The sequence below is a fragment of the Nematolebias whitei genome, chromosome 6 (genome assembly GCF_014905685.2).
Source record: "Nematolebias whitei isolate Nwh7 chromosome 6, NemWhi1, whole genome shotgun sequence".
Taxonomy (NCBI): Eukaryota; Metazoa; Chordata; class Actinopteri; order Cyprinodontiformes; family Rivulidae; genus Nematolebias; species Nematolebias whitei.
This window is the reverse complement of record NC_056503.1, coordinates 48,213,300-48,239,527: the sequence shown is the minus strand read 5'-3', so window position 1 is coordinate 48,239,527 and position 26,228 is coordinate 48,213,300. Positions and strand designations below refer to the sequence as shown.

At 44.1% G+C, this 26,228-nt stretch overlaps 1 protein-coding gene across 1 annotated transcript in view; it reads right to left on the bottom strand.

Moving 5' to 3' along the window:
- Nucleotides 1–557: 557 nt before the first annotated feature.
- The window catches only part of LOC119410803 (ryanodine receptor 1), a gene marked incomplete at its 3' end in the record, with an annotated part of 52,287 nt that continues 26,616 nt past the window's right edge, over nucleotides 558–26,228 (bottom strand). The window contains 29 exon segments of the mRNA XM_037677725.1: nucleotides 558–720; nucleotides 849–1,009; nucleotides 1,100–1,235; nucleotides 1,349–1,695; nucleotides 2,355–2,563; nucleotides 2,712–2,886; nucleotides 3,240–3,445; nucleotides 3,549–3,696; nucleotides 4,715–4,874; nucleotides 4,950–5,033; nucleotides 5,134–5,237; nucleotides 6,617–6,721; nucleotides 8,875–9,091; nucleotides 9,164–9,356; nucleotides 9,429–9,670; nucleotides 13,537–13,670; nucleotides 13,767–13,885; nucleotides 14,044–14,139; nucleotides 14,231–14,366; nucleotides 17,600–17,786; nucleotides 17,859–17,980; nucleotides 19,137–19,301; nucleotides 19,399–19,555; nucleotides 22,442–22,516; nucleotides 22,587–22,683; nucleotides 24,489–24,588; nucleotides 24,677–24,789; nucleotides 25,944–26,022; nucleotides 26,129–26,203. Of these exon segments, the coding sequence (XP_037533653.1) occupies nucleotides 558–720; nucleotides 849–1,009; nucleotides 1,100–1,235; nucleotides 1,349–1,695; nucleotides 2,355–2,563; nucleotides 2,712–2,886; nucleotides 3,240–3,445; nucleotides 3,549–3,696; nucleotides 4,715–4,874; nucleotides 4,950–5,033; nucleotides 5,134–5,237; nucleotides 6,617–6,721; nucleotides 8,875–9,091; nucleotides 9,164–9,356; nucleotides 9,429–9,670; nucleotides 13,537–13,670; nucleotides 13,767–13,885; nucleotides 14,044–14,139; nucleotides 14,231–14,366; nucleotides 17,600–17,786; nucleotides 17,859–17,980; nucleotides 19,137–19,301; nucleotides 19,399–19,555; nucleotides 22,442–22,516; nucleotides 22,587–22,683; nucleotides 24,489–24,588; nucleotides 24,677–24,789; nucleotides 25,944–26,022; nucleotides 26,129–26,203 (4,305 nt within the window).

The window sequence follows — 26,228 nt, the reverse complement described above, 5'->3', positions numbered from 1 at the left end:
CTGAAAAAACGCTCATGGACAAATCTCAACACCTCGATGTCAAATGCAAATGTGATCATGTTTTAATTGAGCTGCTGGTAGAGTTTTGATGTCTCAAATCGTGTCCTGATAAGATGTGAAAGATCTTTTTTTGTAATTCCACTATCTACCCTCATGTTTCTCCCCCTTTTCCTATCTAACATTATTATCTGATAAGGATAAAATGGCCGCGCTCTCCTGTAGTTGCAGCTTCGTGCACTTCGCCCATCTTTCGGACGACGGTACGTACATATTCGCGTTGTACCTTGGTGCAATTCCAATTAAGTTTATTCTGATTCTGATCTTATTGTTCCATATTTTCCTAACAGAGCACTTCGCTCTCAGACTGCAGGTTTACTTGTGGTTCCTAGAGTTTCTAAAAGCAGAATGGGAGGAAGATCTTTCAGTTATCAGGCTCCTCTCTTGTGGAACCAACTTCCAGTTTCTGTCTGTGAGGCTGACACATTGTCCAGGTTTAAGACTTTCCTTTGTGATTAATCGCCATCTTAGAACAGGTGTATAAACACCGAGACTGTTACCTGGTAGAAGGTGTTGATCTCTTTCCCATTTGCTGTAAAAGTCATGAGACCAGTCGCCAAGTCGATCAGGCAGCCGACCACCATGTCTTCCTGACTGAAGCGGGTCTGCTGGTTGCTGACCAGGTCCCCTCCCCACACCATGTAGCAGTTGCTGTGCTTCATACTGCAAACATCAACAAGTGCACCACCTCAGCTGAACTCCTCTAACGTTTCATTTAACGTGTCTGATCCAGAGGTTTACAGGAAGTAGAACTACTACAGAGGAAAGAAAAATGAATCGGCGAGGCCGACCTGTCGTGTATGTTGCCTTTATCGTCCCCCACGGTGACGGTGACGCAGCGCACCTTGGACAGGTCAAAGCTGGGGTCAAACTGGTGGAAGTCAGGGGTGACCCAGCCGACCCAAACACAGGAGGGCTCCTGACCAGCGAAGATCCTCATGGAGTAGAAATACTGAAGGAAGAAGAATCAGACCAGCGGTGCTGTGGATGAATTTCACTGATACAACCTAAACATCTTCCACTGGGAGTAAGGCTGTCTCACGGTGGTGGTGCTGAGGATGATCTCAGGATCGTCCCTGTCATCAGGAACCACGTCTTCCACTAAGCGAGGCACCGTTGGAGGGGCAGGAGGAGGGGCCAGAGGTGTCATGGCCGCCTTTTTGGCTTTCGAGAAGAACCTGTTTTTCACAGAAGATCAGTTGAAGTTTATAACGTCCGTTTCTGAGTGTAGAACAGTTACACTGAGAAACATGACCGTTACTGTGAAACTAATGAAACAAGCAGATTTTACCCTTTCTTCTTCCCCTTTTCAGACAAGGCGTCCTTCTCGTTTTCCACCGACATCTCCTTCGGTACAGACGGCTCATTCTTCTCATCTTCCTGCTCCTTACGACTGGCAGACTTCTTTAAAACTTCAAACTCGGAGTCCGGCTCCACCACGACCACCTCCTCCTCGGGTATGGTGAGGGCTCGGGTGAGAGGGGTGGTCCCCGCTGGGACCTTGAAGGTCTCGTGGAACTGGACGGGCATGCTGAGGCGAAGGAACATCATGTCCGTGTTGGCGTTCTGAGACCCGAATGTCTTATGAGTTAGCTTCAGACAGGGGGCGCTGTCCACGGTTCCATCCACACGAGACACCTGACAAACAGCTCAATTAGCCCAACTTTACTGAGAAAATACAGCCGGAGTGCTGAAAGACTGACATTTGATGAGGTAGCTGAAACTGACGTTAAACAAGAACTAAAGCTGAAAAGAGCACAACAGAAATAAACCAAGAGAAGACAACGGTGGATAAAAGGAGCAAATCAGTAGCTAATATCAAAATCATAGCTAAAAGTTAAATGCAGCAAAACTCTAGCTAAATGTAGCCAACTAGAAAAAACAGGCAAATTATTAACATTAACAAACTAAAACATTAAAATAGCAAACACTAACTAATACCATCAAAACACTAGCCAAAATCTAAATATACTGAAAAGTTAGCTAAAAGCAGTAAAACAGCAGCTAAAAGTAGTAAAAAGCTGGCTAATAACTAAAAACAGCAAAAGGCATGCTAAAAGTAACAGCGGATTAGGTAAATGGAACAAACTGCTAGATAAAACTTAAAACTTAGCAAAAGGCTAGCTAAACACTGAAAGTGGCCAAAGGCTAGCTACAAGCCAAAAGTACCAAAAGGCTAGCCAAATGCTAAACATAATAAAATATTTGCTCAAAGGAATAAAAATAAGAAAAGTCCAGCAGAAAATATCAAACCGTGAGCTAAAAGTAGCGGATTCATTTGATTACTGATGAGTTACCTCGACGTGATTGTGGTCGGTGGGCACGGGGACAAACTGGGGCAGACTTTTGCTGAACCACATGGTGATGTCACGCTTCATGTTGATGGCAAACGGTTCAAATCCTTCCTGCAGCCCACAAATGGCAAAATATCTCAGGCTGCTGACGTTCTGGCCCAGATTGATCCTTCCGACCTGAGACAGGCCGAGGGCACACACCGGGATGAAACCTGAGAGGTAAAACCAAAACATATCTTTTCTGTTTACCACAAAAATATACTTTAACCTTAAAACATGCACACGCCAGTTTTAGAGCAATAAATTCCTAAAATTCCTTACAATTTATGCCACTTCTGATAAATAACCTTTAACGCTCACCTTCACCAATTTCGATGTCCTTGAAAGCCATCTCTGAGCCCGAGTCGCTGATGAGCATTTCTCCGTTGAGCGTGAACATGATGTTCATCTCCGTCAGGTCGATCATACAACCGACGACGTCGCCCGACTGCCACTGCCGACCGAACGGCTCGTTGCCAACGTGCCATCTTTGAGCCTGGAAAAAAGGTTACGTCCAGACTTCAACATCTTCCCTGAACTCTTGTGTTGACATCAAAGTCCATGCTCAATAATACAGGGAAAAAAAAATCCAACAAAGTCACATCATCTGGCCGGTTTCTTGTTGTTGAGACATTTCGTCCTTCGCCCAAAGGACTTCCTCCTTGGATCGATGGATCAAGGACGAAACATCTCAACAAAAGAAGAAACCGTCCAGATGACCTGATATAAACTTTGTTGGATCCTTGTCTTGAATTTATTTCTAGCACCTTTTTTTATTATTTGCTCATTATAAATCTTTCAAATTGTTCCTCAACTTGAAGTTAAATTAAAAGATATGTGTGGACTGACCTTGTTGCCGTTAAAGACGTAGGCGAGTTCATCCGCTCCCAGTTCGGTGTCTGAGCGGACGTTGGGACGGGCCCAGCCCACTCTCATCTCTCCAGTTGACACCGCCTCAAACTCAAAGTACCATTTCCCCTGAGTGACAGCGTACGACTTCTCCGCCCTGAAGATCCGTACTTTGTCCCCGCGGGTGTTCTCCGTGCCGTGGCCGGCTGCAGAGACGGACAGAACAGTTAACGAAACCCAAAGAACGTTTTGTGTAAGGTCTGGAAACGGTTCAGCCTCTACGTCTTCGCCCGAAAGGAGCCGACTTACTGCTCTCCTGGTCCGGAGGCTCGATGTTGTAGCCGTAGCCGATGAGGGTGCGGACGGCGTTGTTAACACTGTCGCGGTTCGTCTTCTTGGTTCTCTCGTCCAGCAGGTTGTACGGCACCAAACGAGGGTTTCGCTTGTTCACAATGTCCTAAAAGTGATTAGAGATCGCAGCTTGGTGTTAAAAGTGTGACCGCTTCTTACAAATCATTAAGAAACGAAGAGGAATGACAGAGTAAGATACATCTCCATCTTCTACTACTTATCTATAGTTGGGTCGTGGAGGCAACGGGTCCAGAAGAGAAACCCGGACCTCCCTCTCCTCAGCGACACTCTCCAGCTCCTCCTGGAGGATTCGGAGGCATTCCCAGGCTAGAGACGATACACAATCCCTCCAGCGAGTTCTCGGTCTGCCCCGGGGTCTCCTCCCTGTGGAACAGGCCCAGGAGACCTCCAAAGAGAGATGTCCTAATCACAGCTCTACTCTGAGCTCTCCCCAGTTGACAGAGCTCCTCACCCTCTTTTTAAGGCTGAGCCCGGCCACCCTAAGCTCATTTTGGTTGCTTGTATCTGTGATTTGGTTCTTTCGGTCCTGATCCAAACCTCATGACAACAGGTGAGGGTTGGAACGTAGACAGACCAGTAAATCCAGAGCATTACCTTTCGACTCAACTCATTCTTCACCACGACTGATCGAAGCAACGCCTTCATTACTGAGGATGAGGTCCCAGTCCATCCTGCCATCCCCCCGAAACAAGACCACCAGGTACTTGAACACCACCTGAGGCAAAGATTCCTCCCCGACACGGCGTAAGATACAACACGTATGCAACGAGGCAGTATCGTTCCTGGAAACATGTTCAAGCTTCTAACCAGAGATGGAGAGAAGCCGTGGCCAAAAACAGAACTAATCTCATCAAGAGCTCTTCTACCTGGGTCACCTTAAGCTACTTGACATAAAATATGTCCCAGGTTGACGGAGGAGCAGCCAACAAAGGTATAAAGAGCACCCTGTTGGTAACCAGATTGGATCGGGCATTGCTTTTGTGTCAAGAAAGTCCCAGTTTTGTCATGAAAAATTATTAAAACTTCAAAAATAACAACAATTCAGATCAAGATTTCATCCTTCAGAAAAGTACGTTTGAAGATGAGATATTACATGTGGTCACCTGAACGATGCTGTAGGTCCACCCTTGTCGGACTCGGTCCCTCGCCCAAACGTTGTGCCCATTCTCGGCCAGTTTTTCTACAAGCTGGTTCTGGTTCGGCGTCAGTTTGACGTGGTTAAGGTCGAGGGGGGCGGGCTTGTAGCCGCTGCTCATCACATAGCTGGAGAACAAACAAACTCGTGGTCAGAACACGTGAACAAGTTAGATCAAAGAGAAAATGCTTTCGTCGCCGTACGTCTTGGGCAGCTTGATCTTCTTCAGATTCTCTTCTGCTTTCTCATCTCCCATTCCAACATGGCAGCCCAAAGCCAGCAGCGTCCTGAGGGGAAACAGGCGTTCAGTTAGGCTTCATCCTCTGGCAGGGATGGAGGTCAGGAAGTCCAAGGTGACCCGTTACACAACCTGAACGACAAACTCACTTGAGAGTTTCTCCTGACATCTGCAGGTTGTAGTTCCTCTCCGGTTCAGGCAGACTTTGGAAGTCCACCAAACAGGGGTGAAGTTTCTTGTTGTCGTCCCTGAACTGTTGTGAGAAATCAAAGAGAATGTGTCTTGGCTGAGCGCAAGACCACCGGCGGCGAATACAAACATATTTCACGCATCAAAACGCCTTTATTTAAAAAAAAAAAAAACGTGGTCCAGTTTCTGCATGAATCAGTAAAATGCTAATCCTCTGAGTTGGTCCCATGAAGGTCTTTACTGACGGAACTCGAGCTGTGAAAGAACTTCTCCTAACTGTTAAAAGAAAAAACTTCTTTGTCTGAAGGGGTGAACCCAAGTTTAAAACCGTCTGGTGTTTAAACCCGTAAACCTGCTGGATGGTGCGCTCTTATTGTGAAAAGGACAAATCTGCTCAAAAAGCTCCCTTTGATTTGAGCTCGTCTTTATTTACCTTTTACTAAATTAATTAGTTCAGCCCTGACCTCAAAGACAATAATAGTGTCAATGTTTCTGAATCCTTCTGAGATGCTGAGATCTGTTTGATTCAGTACGTTTTTCTCCTAACTCGTTCAGTTTCTGTGCTATTTCAGCGACTCGTACATCAAAACGTTCGGCTCGTTCAGGACAGTCCTGCTCGGGCTTTTGGTGTTTCTGCACGTTTTACTTTTTGACTTATTTAGCTTTGTCGGCCTCTTTGAAAATGAACGGAGCTCTTTTCACATCCTTCAAACCCCTTTAGCTTTTTACATTTTACTGCTCATTTCAACTTCTGCTCTTCTGCTTTAAGCTAATTTTAGCTATTTTTGTTCTTTTTAGCTTCTGTCCGCTAATGTCAGATTTATTTATTCCTTTCGGCATCTTTCTGTTAAATTCAACTCATTTCTAATTTTTCAGATACTTTATACAGTACATGTTTTTTCTTGCTAATTTTAGCCTTTTCTTTTTTTTTTTTTGCCAATCTCCCCTTTGTAATTTTTTTTAATGATTTGATCTTTTTATTTTCCTTTTAGCCTTTTTGTAAATTTCAGCTTTATTTTTAGCTTTTCCCCACTGATTTCAGTTTCTATTTTGCAAAGTTCAGACACTGTTTTTAATTTGTTCCGCCTCTCTCTGCTCATTTCAGCTACATTTCTGCTGTATTTAGCTTTTTCTACACATTTCAGCCATTTTTCTGCTCCTTTCTGCTTTTTATTTTCCTGCTTTCAGCCAACACCAGCTGTTCAGATCCAACTCAGAGTTCAGTTCAGAGATTAAACCATTTCAGCTGGTTTCAGCAGCTTTCAGCTAAAATCGTTCAGCTGTAAGCGCTCTCGCTGCATTCTCACAGGAAATGCCGTTTCTCCAGTTTCGTCAGGAGATTGCTCATTAAGAGGCTGGCTGTGGTTTTATACTGGACAGTTGTTTTGACACAGCGTACGGCAGGAGGAACGTTCCTGTCCGGTGGTTTGTCCAAGTACTCACACTCCCGTAGGTCCAACCCTGCTCGATGCGAGTGACCGCCCAAAGCTCGTGAATGTTCTCTGCCAGCTTCTCTCGGATTCGTTCCAGGTGGGGCGGCAACACAATCTGTGCAGGAAATTAAAGTGAGACGAATAAATCGTGTCTTAATCTGAGAAAAACACTCATCATCATGAACATGTTGACTCAAGTTTCAAAACATGCGTCTCGAGTGAGAACAACGTGCTAATTTTGTCTTAAGCTGCTGGTGGTTTTTAGCTTCTGTTTTACTCATTTTCACTTTTTGATACTGTTTAAGTCATATTAGCTTTTAGCTACTTTCTTACCATTTCAAGCTTTTTATCACCGTTTAGCTGTTTTTAGTTTTTTATATATACTTTAACAAATTTTCACATTTACTTATTCTTTAGCTCATTTTAATTTTCGGCTGCTGTCTTGTAAGTGTAGCTTTTGGCTAAAGTTTACCTAAGTTTCAGTTTTAGCCACAATTGTAGCTTTTAACTATTGTTTTGCTATTTTTAGCTTTCATTTATATTTTAGCTATTTTACCTTTTTATATATAATTCATATAAAATAACATTAAAGTTACTGTTTTGCTCATTTAATTTTTACCCATGGCTGTGCTATTAATAGTTTTATCCTTGGGTTAGCAAATTTTAGCTTTTAGCAAAGGTTTTGTTATTATTAGCTTTTACCTGTGGTTTACCCATTTCTAGCTTTTAGCTATGGTTTTGCTAATTTTAGTTCCAATCTGCTTGTTTGACTTTCAAGATCTTCCTGTTTTTAGTATTCTACATCACTTTACAACCTAGATGTTTTTTTTTTTAAATACCATTTTCTTTCATTTGTTCTTTTCAATTTATAAGCTTTCTTTTATGATTGTCCATTGTTGTCATCTTTCTTTGTTGAAATCAGGTCTCTCTTGTAAATGAGTCCCCGAGGCTCAATGGGATCAACCTGTAGAAATAAAGGTTGAATAAAAAACAATTCAGTTTAGCTTCTGCAACAAATTTGAGCAGACATTCAGAAATTATTCAACGCGGGGCGGCTGTGGCTGAGTGGTTAGAGCAGTTGTCCTTCGATGCAAGAATCCACCGGCAGTCACATGCTGAAGTGTCCTTGGGCAAAACACTGAACCCCTCGTTGTCTCTGATGCGTGTCCCATCAGTGTCTGAATGTGACAAAGCTCTGATTAGTCTCTTTAGAATGATTTGTTCAATTATCTTTGTAGAGATCTAGTATAGAGCTGTGTGAATGGGTAAATGAGGCACAGACTGTTGTGAAGAGCTTTGAGTGTCTTGATTAGATAGAGGTGCTGTATAAGTACAGTCCATTTACCATTATTCAGCTGAGAATTATCAGTCATTCAACAGACATTCAGCAGTCATTTAGAAGTCGTTCATCAATTATCAGTCATTCAGCAGTCATTAAGCAGTACAATCATCAGTCATTCAGCAGATAATTATCACCAATTCAGCAGACATTAAGGAGTCATTCAACAGACATTAAGCAGTACAATCATCAGTCATTCAGCAGACATTAAGCAGTCATTCAGCAGATAATTATCACCAATTCAACAGACATTAAGCAGTCATTCAGCATACATTAAGCAGTACAATCGTCAGTCATTCAGCAGACATTAAGCAGTATAATCATCAGTCATTCAGCAGACATTAGGAAGTACAATCAACAGTCATTCAGCAGACATTAAGCAGTACAATCATCAGTCATTCAGCAGTCATTCAGCAGACATTAAGCAGTATAATCATCAGTCATTCAGCAGACATTAAGCAGTACAATCATCAGTCATTCAGCAGACATTAAGCAGTACAATTATCAGTCATTCAGCAAACATTCAGCAGTCATTAAGCAGTACAGTTATCAGTCATTCAGCAGACATTAAGCAGTCATTCAGCAGATAATTATCACCAATTCAGCAGACATTAAGCAGTCATTCAGCAGACATTAAGCAGTACAATCATCAGTCATTCAGCAGACATTAAGCAGTACAATCATCAGTCATTCAGCAGACATTAAGCAGTACAATTATCAGTCATTCAGCAGACATTAAGCAGTACAATCATCATTCATTCAGCAGACATTAAGCAGTACAATCATCATTCATTCAGCAGACATTAAGCAGTCATTCAGCAGATAATTATCACCAATTCAGCGGACATTCAGCAGGCATTCAGCAGTCAGTAATCCCACTGAATTTTCACAGAAAGCACCAGTGTGTCCAGGAGTGTTCTCTGAGTTACCTGGACAGTGTCCACAGGGCAGGGGGTGAAGGAGGTGTGGGTGAGGGACTGGGTCGGACCCAGAAGGTTTCGGACCCCGTTGAAGTCGTGCTTGTACTCCTTGATGGGTTCAATGCGCATCCTGTCCTTCGGCAGCACCGCCTCGTAACACGGGGCGTAGCCTGGCGGGGGCATGAACTTAAAGTCTCCATGTCGTCCACCGAGGAGGAACCGGACCCTGATGGGACAGAACCAGAATCAGTCCAGGTCTTTTTCTGTTGGAAACTGAGCTTCGAGACGTTAAACTGACTTGACTCCAGCGGAGAAGCTGATGACCGGGAAGAAGAGCCCGTCCACGTTGAAGTTCTCAAACATGCCCTGAACCGGATGGCCGTTGATGCGGAAGGAGATACTGGGCACGCTCAGATCCAGGCAGCAGCTGACCACGTCGTCTGCAGCGAGCGTGTGAGCGCTGGGCGAGGCCACCTGCCGAGCCACCGTACCTGAACAGCAGACTGACGCTGTTAGACATTTTCATTGTGGTAGATTTAAAAACCAGTGCAGGAGGTCCATACCTGACCATAAATGCAACCCGTCAAAGCCGTAAGAGTAGAGGTCATCTCCCACCCCATTGCCTCCCCAGCCCTCTCCGCCGCCGGGGTAGGGGCTGTAGCCCTCGGTCATAGCCCAGCCCACCCTCAGGTGGGTCGCCTGCGCCGTCACGAAGGACTCCACGTAGTCCACGATCATCTCGTAGTACCACTTCTTATACTGAGTGGAGCCCTCACAGGTACCCAGGAAGATGTTCGGTCTCACGCTGGGAGGGGGGACGACAAGTCAACATTTACCGTTACCGTCATCAGGAGCCACGTTTGTTTTTAGAAACAAAACTCAGTCTGTGCAAAAGTTTTAAGCCACCTCTCATTGAGTGAATGGTTCAGCGTTCGTACTTCTGTTTTCGTATTTAGTTTCCTCTCTACGGCTTTTGCAAATTATTTCTCTCGTTATTTTTTAACCGTTCATATTTCAACACGTCTTGCTCGAGCAGGAATGGTGCACCACGACTTTTGAGTATTTGTAACTTTTCTAACTTTTGACAATTTTTGCCATTTCCAAATATTATTAGCAAAACATTTTGCTGGTTTAATAACTGACTTCAAATAGTTGATGAACTCAAAAACTAACTTTAGCGTGTAAATTGTGTTTATGTAGGCTCCGCTAGCTGCAGCTAATTGCAGCGTTCAGTGTCTAAAACAGGGCTCTTCAACAAAACTGCTCAGGGGGCCACAGTTTCTGAAGGCCAACAGCTCGGGAGGCGGACATCCAGTGATTAAAGTCACGATGAAAAACAAAGTTTGCAATGATTTAAAGTTGTTTATTTTATTGCATCATAAATGCAATAAACAGAACCCAAAACCCAAGAAAAAAAAAAGGACCGGATTGAAGTCACTCGAGGGCCGGAAATGGCTCACGAGCCGCCAGTTGAAAAGCCCTGGTCTAATGCTAAGATTAAAAAGAACATTTTCAGAGTTCATACAAAGAGAGTTGTTACCAACAGCAGCGCGGACTATTTAATAATCCGTACCAAAGTGTAGCGTGATTCAGCGTGCAGAGCACCGACTATCTGCCACAGAAGCTGCAGGCTGAATAATTAACAACCACTACATCAGCTTTACAGGCTACTTTTAAACGGGTCCATTATTAGCTTCGGTTCTGGTCGGCTCACATTCACATCGAGGTAAATAAGATCTGCTGACTTGTGAAAGGAGACACGCTTTTCCCTGCTGTTGTCAGCATCCGTAGCTCACACAGCTTTCTGGTGTTTTTACATTTTTATACACATTCTAATATTACAGTATATTATTATTATTATTATATTGCACGCATTTTATTAGTCAGCCCTTACTCTGCACTATTTAGTCAAACTGCCAAGAGCAGACGTTTGCCTGTTTTGGTGAGGATGATGATGGTCAAGATGGCGGCGCACACAGTTGCAGCGGCTCACAGCTCTGTGCTTTTTATCAGGTTTTCTTTCCGTTTGCTCGTGCGCTCGGTGCACGCTCTCTGATGAATGCCTACTACACTCACCAAGGTCTTTTGGACGTTGGATATCAGCACGATACCCGTTCCGAGCATCTTTTACCACACTCATAACATCTCAGATGAACTAGCGAGACCGCCGGGTTCCCAGTGGATTGTTGTCGGTTCCAGAAGGCGCCGCAGACGATGGCGGGAGGCTGCAGGTCCAGCCTCCTGCTAAGGTGAAGGAACCAACTACACAAGCCACTTCTGCAGAGCCTGTATCTCTCCAACACCAGATCCTTGGGATCGAAAATGGACGACCTGCATTACTGGGAATCGCTCTGTACGGGACTGCCGTGTCCTGATGGGAGTCCTGGCTCCACCAGAGGATCCTCGATGCCAGCGTGCAGCTAGCAGGCCGCACTTCGCTCCCCAAAGATCAGAGCCGGGGAGGAGGGCTTTGTATTTACGTGCATGATGACTGATGCAACAACAGCATGATTATAAAAAAGCCTTGCTACCCAGACCTTGAATACATGTCTATCAGATGTCGGCCATTCTTTCTACCAAGAGAGCAACAGTAGTGATCATCACAGCTGTCTCCCGTCCGACGCTAACGTTAGCACGGTGCACTCTCTTGCTGACCTCTATAAACGAACAGCAGAGGATGTGTGTCTTATCTCACTCAGCCTTAAAACCTGAATCTCTCACTCTCTGCTCTTTGAATTGAGAAAGCTCCTCGGATGAGGAGCGAAACGTCTTCGGTTACAAATAAAGTCCAGTTGATTTTGTATTGAAAGATTTTTTGAATTCATCATGTCCTGGATGACTGAGACTCTTCACCAGCGAACAGCAGAGGGTTCACCTGAATGGCATTCACATCACAGCCGGAGACTTTAATCAGGCCAACTTGAAGACTTTACTCCTCACATTCCACCATCATGTCGTGTCCAAGCAGAGAGGAAAACGCTCTTATCATGTGTACTCCAGTGTTTCCCCTAACGTTACGCAAGGAGGGCGCCCCGCCCTGTCAACAGAACCGAGCGCCCTGTCTGTTAGAGCGGGAGCTGCACTGAGGCAGACAAGGCGAGGCTCCAGGAGGTGATCCCTTCCTGTTGAACATCTACATCTCCCCATCTCTGCAGAGCACAGAACATCTCCAAGGACAGCTCTCACCCTGGTCCTCAACTGTTGGATGTGTGGCCCTCTGCAGGCGCTACAGGTGTATCAAAAACAGAACCAAGACTGACACTACCAAGACTTATATTACATATATATATATATATATATATTTGTTTATTTAGGTTAAGCTACATAACACAGAATATTTGTTTTGGAACTTAGTTGGTCTACATTTGCCTTGCTCCTCACTCTCGATGCACATTATGTCTAATGACAATGAAGAGAAAAACCAGGTTGAGGCTCAGAGGAGATCAGGCTTTTTCAGTCATGGACCCTAAACTTTAAACAATCTAATTAGACAAGCCGATTGATTTCCTGTTTTCAAATGTATTCTAAAAACACCACGTTTTCACCGACTTTTGACACATTGTGATTCTAGAATTGCGCTCGGGGTGGCTGCATGTTGGAGCGGATCTGTTACTTTCATTCTGAGATTTTGCTTTTGGAAACTTTAATTCCTCTTTTTCTGGATGTAAATCACATTTTTTGGATGAATGTTTCCTCTGGTATCGGATGCTGTGCAGCTGGAAGGGTTTTTACTGAAACTTTTTTACTTTTGGACATTTGTTATGATGCGTAACCATGGCAACAAGGTGGATTTGTACAATTGGGATCAGCTGATTAACATCTCCAAAGCTCAAATAATATCTCAGCTACAGCCCCAAATCTCAAACGAGTTGGAAAAGGAGGCACCGTAGATGCATTCCTGTCTCCCTGCCAGCTGTGCTCGAGTGCCTGACCACGGAGATCCTGGAAATGGCAGGAAACGTGGCTCATGACAGCGGAAGGACCGGGATCATCCCCCGACACCTGCAGCTGGATGTGCAGTGACGAGGAGCTCGGCAAGATGCTGAAAGGAGTTCTGCCCGGCATTCGGGCGGTCCTACAGCCTGGGGGAACCGAGAGGCCAGCTGAGTCTGGGTGGACGGATCAGATGGCATCTGCAGCCCGATTCTTCGTACCCACTGTGGGACGGACCTTTACAAGAGATCCTTCCTGCCTACAGCCATCAGCATCTATAACATCTCATAATGAAACGAGGATAACGAGTTACAACAATTTCCCTTTGGGATTAATAAAGTATTTCTGAAATTGAATTTTTTACTATTTCACTGTTTTTTGTTTGTGTGTGTGTGTGTGTGTGTGTGGGGGGGGGTTATGCTGTTAATTTTTGTTATTTTTTTTTATCTTTAAATTACTGCCCTTGAATTTTATTGTTAATCACTTTGGAAATAGCTGCTGTTTTTAAATGTGCCTTATAAATAATTATAACTTAACTTGTTCTGTTCTTTGCTAATGGCCGCTGTTGCTGCAGTGAATCACAGGTGACCGGTGTGTGACTTTGTATTTAATAAAACTTTAAGAAAATGTACTTCAGCGCTGCCTCTCAGCTCCGTTCAGCTTCTGTTTTCTACTTTTGGTTTTGAGGGAATTCAGGCTCAAAAAAGAGAAACTAGTCACCAGCGTTGACGAACAAACCTGGTGACGTAGTTGACGATGTTGGTTTGCAGCAGCAGGTCTCGACCCGGCAGCAGGTTTTCTGTGATGAGGTTCTGGTTGGACCTCACAGCTACACCATTACACACGCACAGGGAGCGCAGCACGTCCAGAACCTACAGGTCGGATGAGAACGACTCGAGAACAGAACTACGAAGAGATTTTATGGGTCCAACTTTAATCAGAAGCAAAAGTTCTGAGGAAACGCCAACCTTGTGGTTCCGTCCGTGTTTGTCCAGAAGAGAGATGATGGATTTGATGTGGTTCTCCTGAATGATGTTCAGAACCTCGGGGCTTTCAATCAGAACACAGTACAGAACCTCCAGAATTCCTAAAGGCAAAGACATCCATGAAACAAATAGCATTAAATATTATTTAAAAGTTCTGCATGAGCGAGTAAAACAGCTTCATTAAACTCATAGTTCCAGAATAAAATCATTAAAATCAGCTCTGTCAGGTCCAGTGTTTGGTCTGTGGGAGATCCAGTACCCGAGGAGGCCTCCAGGCGATCCAGTTTACTGACCAACCAGTCCAGGTTGTCACAGAACAGCGCACAGTTGGAGCGGTTCCCTCTGATGAGTGAAGCTGAACGGTAAAAAAAATAAAAAGATACAACACAGACGTGAGGAAAACAAAACTTTGTGGATTTTCAGGGTTCTTGGTTCCGTTTTTATACCCAGCAGCTCGTAAAGGAGGTTGACGATCTCCTTCCAGGACTCGGCCGCCTCTTCGCCGGCGAACTCGGAGAAGTGAGCGGCGGTGTTGTAGACGTTCAGACGGTCGATGCACTCCAACACGATGGTGATCATTCCCTGACGGTCACAGAAACGACAGGAGGTTCATTCCAACAAAACGAGTCACTTCTGTTGATCTGACCTTCAGACAGGCTCAAAAAACTGACATAAACACTGAAACCAGATGTTTACATACACTATAAAAAGAGACAGAACCAATTATTCCTGACTGATATTAAATAAGGCGAAAACTTTACTGGTTTAGGTTAATAAGGATTTTAAAAATGATTCCCATTAACTAAACATCCAAACAATGAGATACGTTTTTACAGGGATGGTTTGCCTCCTCCTGAACATAAACACAGGGACTGGGAGTCGGATCGTCACTGGCAGCGAGCTGTACTCGTTACTGGATCACGACCACGGCAGTTGGAAAAGGGTGGGTTGCTCTCTTCGGGTCGAGGGTGAGGTTCTGCCTCAAGTGGAGGAGTTCAAGTATCTCAAGATTTTGTTCATGAGTGAAAGAATGGAGCGTGAGATCAACAGACCATTTGGTGCAGTATTGTGGACTCTGTACCGGTCCGTTGTGGTGAAGAGGGAGCTGAGCTGTAAGGCGAAGCTCTCTGTTTACCGGTCGGTCTACGTTCCTCCCCTCACCTCTGGTCATGAACTCTGGGTAGAGACTGAAAGAATGAGATTGTGGACACAGGAGGTTGAAATGAGTTTCCTCTGCAGCGTAGCTGGACTCTCCCTTAGAGACAGGCTGAGACATTCAGGAGACTCGGAGTTGAACCGCAGCTCCTCCACATCAAGAAGAGCCAGCTGAGGTGGTTCAAGCATCTGATAAGGATGCTCCCTGGGCGTTTACCAAGAGAGGTGCTTCGGGTATGTCCGACTGCGAGGAGACCCCGGGGAAGACCCAGGACACACTGGAGAGACTACGTCAGAACTACGTTCTGATTTACCTCATTTTGTACTTTGCTTTGTGTGTTACCTGTTGTTTTGTCTGTGCAGGACTTTGGTTGGCCTTGTCGCTGTTTTAAGTGCTTTATAAATAAAGTGGTATGGTGTGGTACGTCTCTGTTGGGCTGGGAACACCTTGAAGTCCTCCCAGAAGAGCTGGAAGAGGCTGTGGAGAGAGATGTCTGGACCTCCCTGCTCAAGATGCTGCCCTCGAGACCTGAGTCCAGAACAAGAGGAAGAAGGTGGATGGACGACCTCGACAGGTGCTCCTACTCTTACAACTACCAACGGTTAGATGGGGGCCACGAGTCGAAGGGACCCCCTAATGTGAAGAGTCTCACAGTCGGAGGAAGCAGCAGGACAGTCGAGAATCACCAGCAGTGAAGGACAGAAGGAACGCCTGGGAGAGAGAGACTTACCGTTCTTGCCCTGCTGCACATCGAGAAACAAACAAGTCCAAGTTCTCACCTCCCTGAACGCACCCCTACAATACTCCCTCTTCTTTTAGGAAGCCGGATCAGAGTGCTGCTGAGCACATGAGAAAACAGAAGACAGCTCTGAGATCAACGGCACTAAAAAACATAACAAGAGCAGGAAAAAGAAGTCTAAAGATAAAGACGGGCGCCACGAGAGCAGCTCAGGAGTGGCAGAGCCACAGGCACACGAAAGAAGAAGAAAAAGAAAAGGAGGCGCAGGGATGGAGATTCAGAGCAGCGGAGTCCAGATGCAGCTCGAAGCCACAACAGAAGCAGAGAAGAATGGGAGAGTCGTGAACGCCGTCACTCCGACGTGAAGGACTCTACACACGACGGAGACGCTAAGCTCTGCATAGGAACCCCGCTGATGGCAGCAGGGACTCCCCGCACATCACAACCCCTCTTCAAACAATTCAACACACGCCCGTCTCAGTGGAAACAGGAAATGGTTGTAGTCAAACCAACAACTCCTCCGGTGGCTCCAAACACTGACTCTGAACATGGACACCGTTTGACAACAACAGACGAAATACAAAACTTTCTGAAATGATGCTTCTTCTCTGGGATTACACATTTTACAGATATTTTGTACTCGTGTCTTCGGTCACAAGTTTTTGAAATCATTGCCTTTAAACGGTCAAACGTTTTGGGTTTCCCTCTACGACCTTCTTGTCCCGTTCCTCCAGACAGAACTTGTGGAACCGTCAGGTTTGTAGGCCCAGTTTCCTATTTTCTTTCTATTTTTCAATGGGACAAAGATCAAGACTTTATGGTTTCCACTTCAAAAAAAAGGACTTTGTTGTCCTTAAGCCACTTTGTAACTAATTTTGACGGAAACTAAGGGATACTGTCCGTTAGAAAGTCCCATTTGTGTCCAAGCTTTAACTTCCTGACAGACGTCTTGAAATGTTGATACAATTTTTCCTCATGATTTATATTTTGTGAACGTCACCACCAGTATCTCCTGCAGCAAAACACCCCTCGACACGATGTTGACAACCCTGTACTTCCCAGCAGAGATGGCGTTCTCAGGACTGAAAGCGTTCCCCTTCCCCCCCCCCCAGTGGTCTCTATGGCCAAACTGTTTATTTTAGTCTCATAGCACAGGAAGTGTCTCCAAAATAAAAGACTCCCCATCTGGTTGGAACATTAGACTTTATTTGATCATTTGCTTGAGCTATAAAAAACTGTAAAAATACTGTAGGATGTTTAGTTTTTATAAACATTTTTAAATGATGTCACACAGACATTGCCACGTTGTTCACGCCGCAATGCATTCTGGGTAAACTACATAGACAGGTCATTCGGTGCGAGCTCCATCCCTGAATGTTAATTTTAGGCAACGTCTGACGTCTAATTTTAACCGGAGCGCGTTGACAGAGAGGAGAATGTGGAGACGAGACATCCTGCAGCTGAAAATGATGAAGAATGAAACGATGAAGAGGAGAGCTGCTGATGAGAGACTCTGCTGCAGAGAGCTCCGCTGCCCGCCACGAGCTGCTCACCACATGCATCAAAACATAGTCTCATTAGAAAAGAGCGTTACGTATTATTTATTTATGAATATAATTTTTGTCCATCCAACCATCCACCCATCCATCCATCCATCCATCCATCCACCCATCCATCCATCCATCCATCCATCCCTTTGTCCTAATTTGGATTGCGATGTTCTGGAGCCGCTGCAAAGCCAATCAAACCCACAGAGCAGTGGTCTCTATAGCAAACCAATGTGCGCCATCACCCAGAATGCATTGTACTAGTAAATTAATGGCAAAGCTCTAAGGATTCATTACACGTTCCTTTGGTTTCAGGGAAAGAAAACTGTGAAATCAGTGAATTTGAGCAGCGGCTGTAGATTTTGTATTTTACCTCCTCCTGGAAGAGGTTCTGCCGGTTGCGTAGAGAGCGGAGTTTGGTCTGTTTCTCCTCGTGCTCCAGTTCCTCCTCCGGCGGACGAAAGTAGAAGATGAGATCCTGAAGAGAGAGGACGACACCTTCCAGAGGGAGCGACACCGGACCTGGAGACTTGTTCTTCCCGCTCAACGAGTCCAGTCCACTGTAGAAGCACAAACACAATCCCAGTACATCTGAACAAAGGTTAACAAGGTTAATATCAGCCGATACGTACTTGATGAAGTGCCTGAAGAGACCCGTGGTGCTGTAAATCATCCGAGCAGCCTGCGACTCCTCGGACTGGGACCGGGACACGGTCAGAGCGTCGTCCATGTGACCCTCCTGATGCAGAATCACCTGAAGACACAGACCGTGCCAACGTTCAACAAACACCGTCCTCACGTCGCCTGAGAGGTCCGATGGTGTCACCACAGAAAAAGTTTTAATTCTTCTCTGCTTTTATTTTGAAATGTACCATCTTTGGATCGTCATGTTTAATCCCCACACCAAGGGGAAAAAGAACTTGCCTGTGTCTCTGTTTATCTGTGCTGTTAGCAAAATATCTCATAAACTACTGGACAGATTCAAAAGAAACTTTCAGAAAGTTATAATTTATTAAAGCTGAGTAACTTTTGGAGTTAAACCCATTCAAAACGGCAGCGACAGGAAGCTAAAAAGCAGCAAAACAAAAGCTAAAATTAGCAAAAGAGATGCTAAAGTGAAAATATGCAAAGTTGTAGCTAAAATAAGGAAAACAATAATTAATATTAGCAACATTCTAGCTAAACTTGGAAAGTTGCTAATGTTAACATAATCAAAAAAGCTAAAATTAGCAAAACTGTAGCTAAGTTCCTACATGTGTCCAGTTTCACTGCTTTGTCCAAACAGGTCTCACTTGTAAATGAGTCTTCGAGGCTCAATGTGACTTATCTGTCTAAATAAAGGTTGAATGAATAAGTTCTAAAAAATGCAGACTAGCATCTGAACGCTAAAAGTAGTCAAAATTAGTCAAAAGCTAAAGGTGACAGAATGATAGCTAACAGTAGCAAAATGGTAGCAAACAGCTAAAAGTAGTCACAGTGGGACATTAAGCAAAAAGCAACAAAACGGTAGTTTAAAACAAAAATAACAGAACGGTAACTACAGGCTTAAAGTAGCAGAATATAGCTAAAAGCTAAACATGACCAAACAGTAGCTATCGGCTAACAATGACAAAATGGTAGCTAACAGCTAAAAGTAGCAGAATATAGCTTCACGCTAAAAGTAGAACAGTAGCTAACAGTAGCATAAGCAGACAAAACTAGAGCCAAACTGCTGAAGCAGATTTGAAAGAAGACGACGTTTTGGAGGAATTAAAGTGACTGAATATTTTTCTATGGGACATTTTTAATTAAGGTCAATATTTTGTCATTAATCATTTACCACAACCTGAATATGAACTAAAAGTCATTTTAATGCTGACTCTGCGTTAAATTAACTCCAGTTATTGTGACTTTGCTGGATGGGTCCTTACCCTCCTCTTCATCATTCCTAAACGAGCAGCTTTAGCATCCAGAGCAGCGTAGGTGACCCACAGGCCGGTGGACACGTGTTGGACAAAACACATGGACTCTCCGTACTTTATCTCCGGAATGCCCATCCCTTCAACGTCCCTCTTCTGGGCCACATCGACCTTCTCCTGCTCGAGGGCGGACAACAGGCGAAGAAAAGAAACGGAGAAACCGGTGAGGGGGTGAGTACAGATGGCCTGGACGGGTCAAAGTGTGATTTCTGACCTTTGAAACACGAAAGCTGAACGCAGACATTTTGGTGTTGGCCTTCTCCGGGTCGACCACGTTCAGGACCTTGTCCTCGTCCAGACACAGGTACCGACCCGTTGTGATGTGTCGAATACGGAAAGACTGGCCCCATTTCATGTGGCTGCCGCTCCAACTGCAAACAGCACAGAAAAAAGGCCATTAATCATCTCACAGTATTTCAGTGACGACCCCTGTTGGATTTAACCGTCGTGAAGAGCAAGGAGCCGTTTTATTAACGCTTCACGTCCATGAGGTCGTGACAAACCTCGCTCTCCGGCAGCGGCTTCACCCAAAACACATTTACAACGTTAAAGATAAACAGTACGAACACTTATTGCTGAATGATTTCTGCTGAAAGCTGCTGAAAGCTGTTCACGCGAGCTGAATTTGAACAGCTGACACTTGCTGAAAGCAGGAAAAGAAAAGCAGAAAGCTGCAGAACTGTGCAGAAAAGAGCTGAAATAAAGCGGAATTAGCTCAAATAAGCAGAAAGAAGATGAACAGTTAGAAAAAAATCTGAAATTCTGCACAATGACTGCTGGACATGGGCACCAGTGACCCCCCCGTGACCCGGAAAGGAAGAAGCAGGTAAAAGAAAAAATGGATGGATGGAAAATCTGAAATGAGAAAAATTTAAAAAAATGAAATGAGCAGAAAAAGAAGAAATTGGCTACAAAAAAAGGCTGAAAAAGAAAAGGGGCAGACATTAGCAGAAAGAAGTACAAAAGGATTAGCAACAACAAAAAAGGCAGAAAAGCAACTAGCTATCAAAGCAGAAAATAATTGGCAGATAGAAGCTGAAGGGAGCAGTAACAGGTTGTAAACAGCTAAAAGGGTTGAAAGATGTGACGAGCTCCATTCAGTTCTATTAGAAAAAACATGGCCGACAAAGATAAATATTTCCAAGTTAAAATTACACAAACACCTAAAGTCCCAGCAGGAATGTCCTGAACGAGCCGAACGTTTTGATTCATGAAACTGCACAAAAACCGTGAAACGGGTTACGAGCTGAAAAACGGACGGAAGAAAATCGGATGTTAATAGAGAGAATGATTTAAAGTTTATTTCGGCTGCTTCCTTCTTCAGGGGTCACCGCAGCAAGCGGAACCGCATGAAAGATCTGGCTTTTGTTTTACACTGATGTCTTCCTGACACAACCTGGGCTCGAACCCGCAACCTCAGGATTGAAGGACCGAAGCACTGAGTCCACCGAGCTACCGCAGTCCCCCGGAAACATTCAGAACATTAAACTAGTTCTCATCGGAGGAATGCACGTCACCCGCTGCTTTGCACGTCAAAGCTTTCTTCATTCAACCTTTATTTAAACAGGCGAGTCCCATTGAGCCACGAGGACTCGTTTACAAAAGACCTGATTTATTGTTTTTAACAAAATCTTTTTCATTAAACAAAGATGTTGTGACTTGTGGACCTGTGCACCTCTCGGTCTACGTTCCTACCCTCATCTATGAAGATCTTTAGACCTCCTGGATCCATGTGGTCAACATGAGTTTTCTCTGCAGGGTAGATGGACTCTCCCTTACAGTTCAGTTCTGCAGGAGACTCGGAGTAGAACCGCTGCTCCTCCACATCCAGAGGAGACTGTTGAGGAGGTTCAGACATCTGGATGTCCTCAGGACGCATCACTGTGGAAAACCCAGGACATGTTGGACAGACTAGAAGAACACCTTGGAGTCCTCCCAGAAGAGCTGGACGAGGTGACTGTGGAGAGAGAGGTCTGGACCTCCCTGCTCCAGCTGCTGCCCTCGCCACCCGAGTCCAGAACGGACGGACTGACAGGTGTTTGACTTGTCGACGCTCAGAGTACGAGCAGGGGATGACTCTCAGATACTACCAGAATGCTGCTGATGGAGCGGCAGCCATGTTTGCCAATGACAGAAGCTGTAGGAGGGAACTGCCTCGTCTTTTTAACCGTTCTGTTTGATGAGGACGGCCCGGTACAGTCGTGGTTAGAGCCGTCCCCTCTCAGCAAGGTCGCAGGTTCGCCTCCCAGTCTTTCTGGGTGGGTTTTGCATGTTCTCTCCGTGCTGCGTGGGTTTTCTCCGGGTACTCCTGTTTCCTCCCACAGACCAAAAAACATGCATGTTGGGCTGACTGGTAACTCTAAATTGTCCCTAGGAGAGAGAGTCCATCTCAGTGTCCTTGTGATGGACTGGAGACCTGTCCAGGTCTCCCCCACCTCTCCCACAGTGACTCCTCACGACCCAGAAAGAAAATGGATGGATGTATTTATTTGTGATGCCCTAAAAGGAATAAACCAGTGCGTCTGTTCAGGTTTCCTGAAGTCATTAGACTAAATAACTGTAAAGCAGCTGGAATGCAACCTTAAATTTTGGTGAATTAATGTTCGGAAATTTGTACTGGGAGACCAGTTCTTATAAGAGTATTTATGAAATCTCCTTGAGGGTTAATGAGGATCATTTATCCCCAATATCCCACACCCCATGGTGGAAAGGAGTGTAGATTTAATGTAAAGATTATTAAATGCAGGCTTTGGGTATGACATCAGAAAATCATGCAAACATGCAAAAGAATGAATTATCAATTTCAACTTCATCTCTTTGGTCTTTTTGTTGTTTTTTAGCACTTTAGAACCACCATAAACCTCCACTAGTTTTTGTTTTCTCTACAAGCTTCTTCTTACATAAACCCAAATTATTCTATAAAAGATGCTGAGACATATTGACAATTTACATTTACGACCATGTTTTCCTCTCCTTTAAACTCTACACCAGGGGTGTCTTATCCTGGTCCTGGAGGGCCTCCATCCTTTATATTTCATGTTTCTCTGCACCCTGATCTGATTGAACGAGACATACCGGGCTGTTTTAAATGTGCTCTATAAATAAAGTTGACTTGACTTCTGCAGAACTTGAAGATCTGCTCAGGGGCAGGGAAACAACTAAAACATGCAGGATAGTGGCCCTTGAGGACCAGGACTGGGCGCCCCTGCTCTACATGATTCATAATCTAATAAACAATCATTTCTGTTGGAGGTCACCTGATTCTGAGGGGCTCCAGCCTCCAGAGGGACCGGGCCTGACTGCACACGGCGCCGCCTTCATAGTGAGCCGTCCTGCAGCAACAAGTGAACAGACTCAGTCACGTGACGTTAGATCAGCAGGAAGTGTTGAACTCTGCCTCACCTGCGCTTCTCCTCCCCCTCCTCTGGAGTGGGGATGGCCAGACACTCGTCCATGTGGCCGTGGAACAACCGGAGAACGTGACCGCCGGTCAGATACCCTGAGAGAACCAACACACAACAGAGTCTGTAGCCTCGTTCACAAGACGCCTCAGGCCGGGTCTGACACGTGCTCTGACCACCTCAGTTCATTCAGAAGACACACTGCGGCGGCCAAGGGGGTCTGAAACAGCACGTGGAACACCTGACGTAAGCTGCCTCAGACCCCCTGTGCCTCCAACGTGACCAGACCCAGAATGTACACGTGTGAAAACGTGGGCCGAGCCCATCGTGGAATGTTGCAACTTCACGTCTCAAGCGGCACAAAGACGATCGCTACATCAAGTTCGTTCACCGCGTTTTCAGAAATGTGAGTAAAGACGTCTGCCCCTCGTGTAACACGTAGAGCACCACGTGCAGCTGAGCGGCCCGCTTCATCAGTGACTTGTGAACGGATACAGGGAGTTCACAAACTGGTCTGTGCGGCCTTTTTGTGGAACCGTCTTGTGAATGAAGCTTGCACGTGTCTGGAGACACAACTCCAGAAGACCTTGAATAGGAGGTCTTCCTGTCAGGGGTTTAGATTGTTTTGTACCCAAACTTCTTCAGTTATTGGATGCTCTGTTGGCTTTTCCTCAAGCACTAAAGATCACCTGCAGGACTGAGAATCTACTGACACTGAGTGGAAATCGTCTGCGTATAGATAATAAATCTTATACTGGATGTGTGACAAGCTACTAATAATCTCAGTTTAGATGACCTAAGGGTCTGAGATGACCACAAGATATCCTGAGCTGTTTGACCAACCAAAGCTCACTTTAAAATTATTTAACTCAAGAACACTTGAGGTCTGCTTCTGTCGTTAAGGAGCCTTGCTGCAGACTTTGGATCATCTGAAGATGAAGAAGGATAAAAAAGTTACACCAGTAAGTCTAAAGAGTGAAAATGAAACGTGGACAATCATCTCAAAGTTAGGCTTTAACAACAACCTCTTGTTAAGTGGGAAAAAAAAAAAAAGAGTTCCATACCTATTTTTTAGAATTTGCTTAACTATTTTCAGACTTGATTCAACAGTGGAATCTGACGGAATCATTTGATGTCTGGTTAATTCTGTCATGGTAAATAATTTGTAACAAATTTCACATAAATCCATTCCTTTGTACGACTTGCTCATGGGTATCGTCGGCAAAACGTGCTACTGAACTGATTAAAAATCAGTTTTAGAAAGAGTATAAATATAATGCAACATTAGTGGTCCTGGAACAGAACTCTGAGGGACTCCACAAGAGAGATACTAAGTATCAGGATTTAAACCAGTAACTCTCTGAGCTGGGGCTGTTGGCAACTCGTTTGCAAATTACATTTGTGAAACTTTAGAGCCTGGCATTCCTGTGGGCAAGAGTTTTTCAACTAAATTGTTTTGGCAGACCAGTTTATTTAAATCTGAATCACAGCAAAGTTATTCTCTAGAAGACATTCAAAAAAAACAATTAAGTTCAAATACCAACTTTAAGCACCCAATTCTGGAGACAGCAGGAGGCTCGATCAAACATATCCATGCCTCGTTCAGGGCGACTATCCTGCGTGTTTTAGATGGATTTTGACTTCAAAACATCCGATCTGAATGTTATTAACCCCACTGCCTTTCACAAAGAGCATAAATGGTTTGCTATGACTCCAAAAATCTCAAGAGCTTAATCCTATGAAGCTGATCAGATAGTCCAAAAGCCCGCAGAACTGTAAAAGAATGCTGCCTTCATCTTAGGATGGACTGAAGCAGTTTTAGTAGAGCAACAAAACATTTCAGTTGACCAGTGATGTTTAGTGTTTGGCTGGGAAAGAGAGCCGTGTTTGAGCAGGTTTGTACCCTCGGCCAGTTCACATCCTGAGCTAATGGGATTCATGTTCCAAAGGGTTTGCATGAAGGAGGCGTCCACCATCAGATCTCCGCTCGCGTAGGACAGATGCTGAGGACAGAGAAGACAGAGGGACACCCGAGTTTAGCATCACACAGTTTTTATCCGAACAGGAAGGGTGGAGCACAGGAAGCCTCACCAGGTATCTCTCAGACGACACGCTGACAAGAATGAGGTCATCACCCACCCTGACCTTTTCACCTTCTGATCTCTGCTTCGAGGCTGGATGAATGGTCCACCAGCATGCCTCACCTGCAGGAAGGACAGAAGCAAACAGCGTGTGTAGCTCCCTCCGAGCCTCATTCCCCAATTACTGCTCAACAACCGTTGTTTTATTTGTGTATAACTTTGGCATGCAAGGAGGCGGGTGACATGCATTCTTTAAAAGAATCAATCAACCTTTATTTATACAGGTAAATCCCATTGAGCCTCGAGGACTCATTTACAAGAGAGACCTGATTTCAACAAAGAAAGATGACAACAATGGACAACAGCAACAACAATAAGCAGTTATAAAAACTCATACTACAGTTTTTTTTTTTTTTTTTTTTTTTTTTTTTTCTTAACAAATAGGATGGCTAAAAGGAAAAAGGTAACAAAACCAAAAAAAACTACTAGATTCCGAGACAAATGTATAAAACTAAAAACAGGAACATGTCTGCATTGGTCCCTGCCAGAATGCTAGTTTATTTTGATTGTACGATACTTTGTTCATTTTTATAGCAATAAGGAAATGCTGCAGCATTAATGACAATAATTATAATAGCAATAACAACAACAACTATTATTGTTATTATTGATATTATTATTTTGTTATTAATAATAATATAAAAAGAATGAGCTAAAAGCTGAAATTAGCAAAAGGTTAATCAAAATTCTAAAAGTACAAAAATGCCAAATAAGTGTAGCAATTTTTTTTTTTTTTTTTTTAAGTGACGCACTCTAATAGTACCAAAAAACTTTCTAAAAGAAGCCGAGCAGTGGTTAAAAAGCTACTAGTAGCAAAAGAAGACAAAAAATAGAGTCAGTGTGATGAAGCAGATTATAAAGAGAACAACATTTTTGAATTAAGTGAGGAGATCTCAATGTATTTCAATGGGCAAAATATTTGTAAATAAAGATTAAATATTTTGAAAAGTATAGAAGTTGAAAAAATCTAAAGTGACAGCACTCATCACTTGAATGATCTATTGTTTAGATATACAAAAAGCTAAAATAACTTAAAGTATGCTAAAGTAGTTAGATGGCTAACAATATTTAAGAAAAACAGAAACAACAAAGCTGACTCCAAAATTTTCACAATAAAAATTATGTGAAAGATCTCGTTAAGAGCAATAGATAAATTAATGTGTTAGAAAACATTAAAATTTATACAGAAACGAGTGTTAAACATGGTTTAAGTTCACCTGTGGAATCTTCCTGTAAGCCCACGTCGAAGGCCAGCTTGTCGGTGAGGGATCGAGACGTAGTCAAACAGCTCAGGTACTGGGGGGGATTGTTCAATCCACAACATATATAAGGAAAAACTCTGCCTTTAAATGCAGACAACATTTATTCTACGTGTCGCTAAGCTGTTTGAAGCCAGTCTCACCATGCCCGAGTGGTGGTGTCTCAGAAGGATGGCATGGCCGTACAGTAAGGTGCGATGGCCTCCACCTTGAGAAGACTGGAAGGGAAAAAAGTAATTGTCA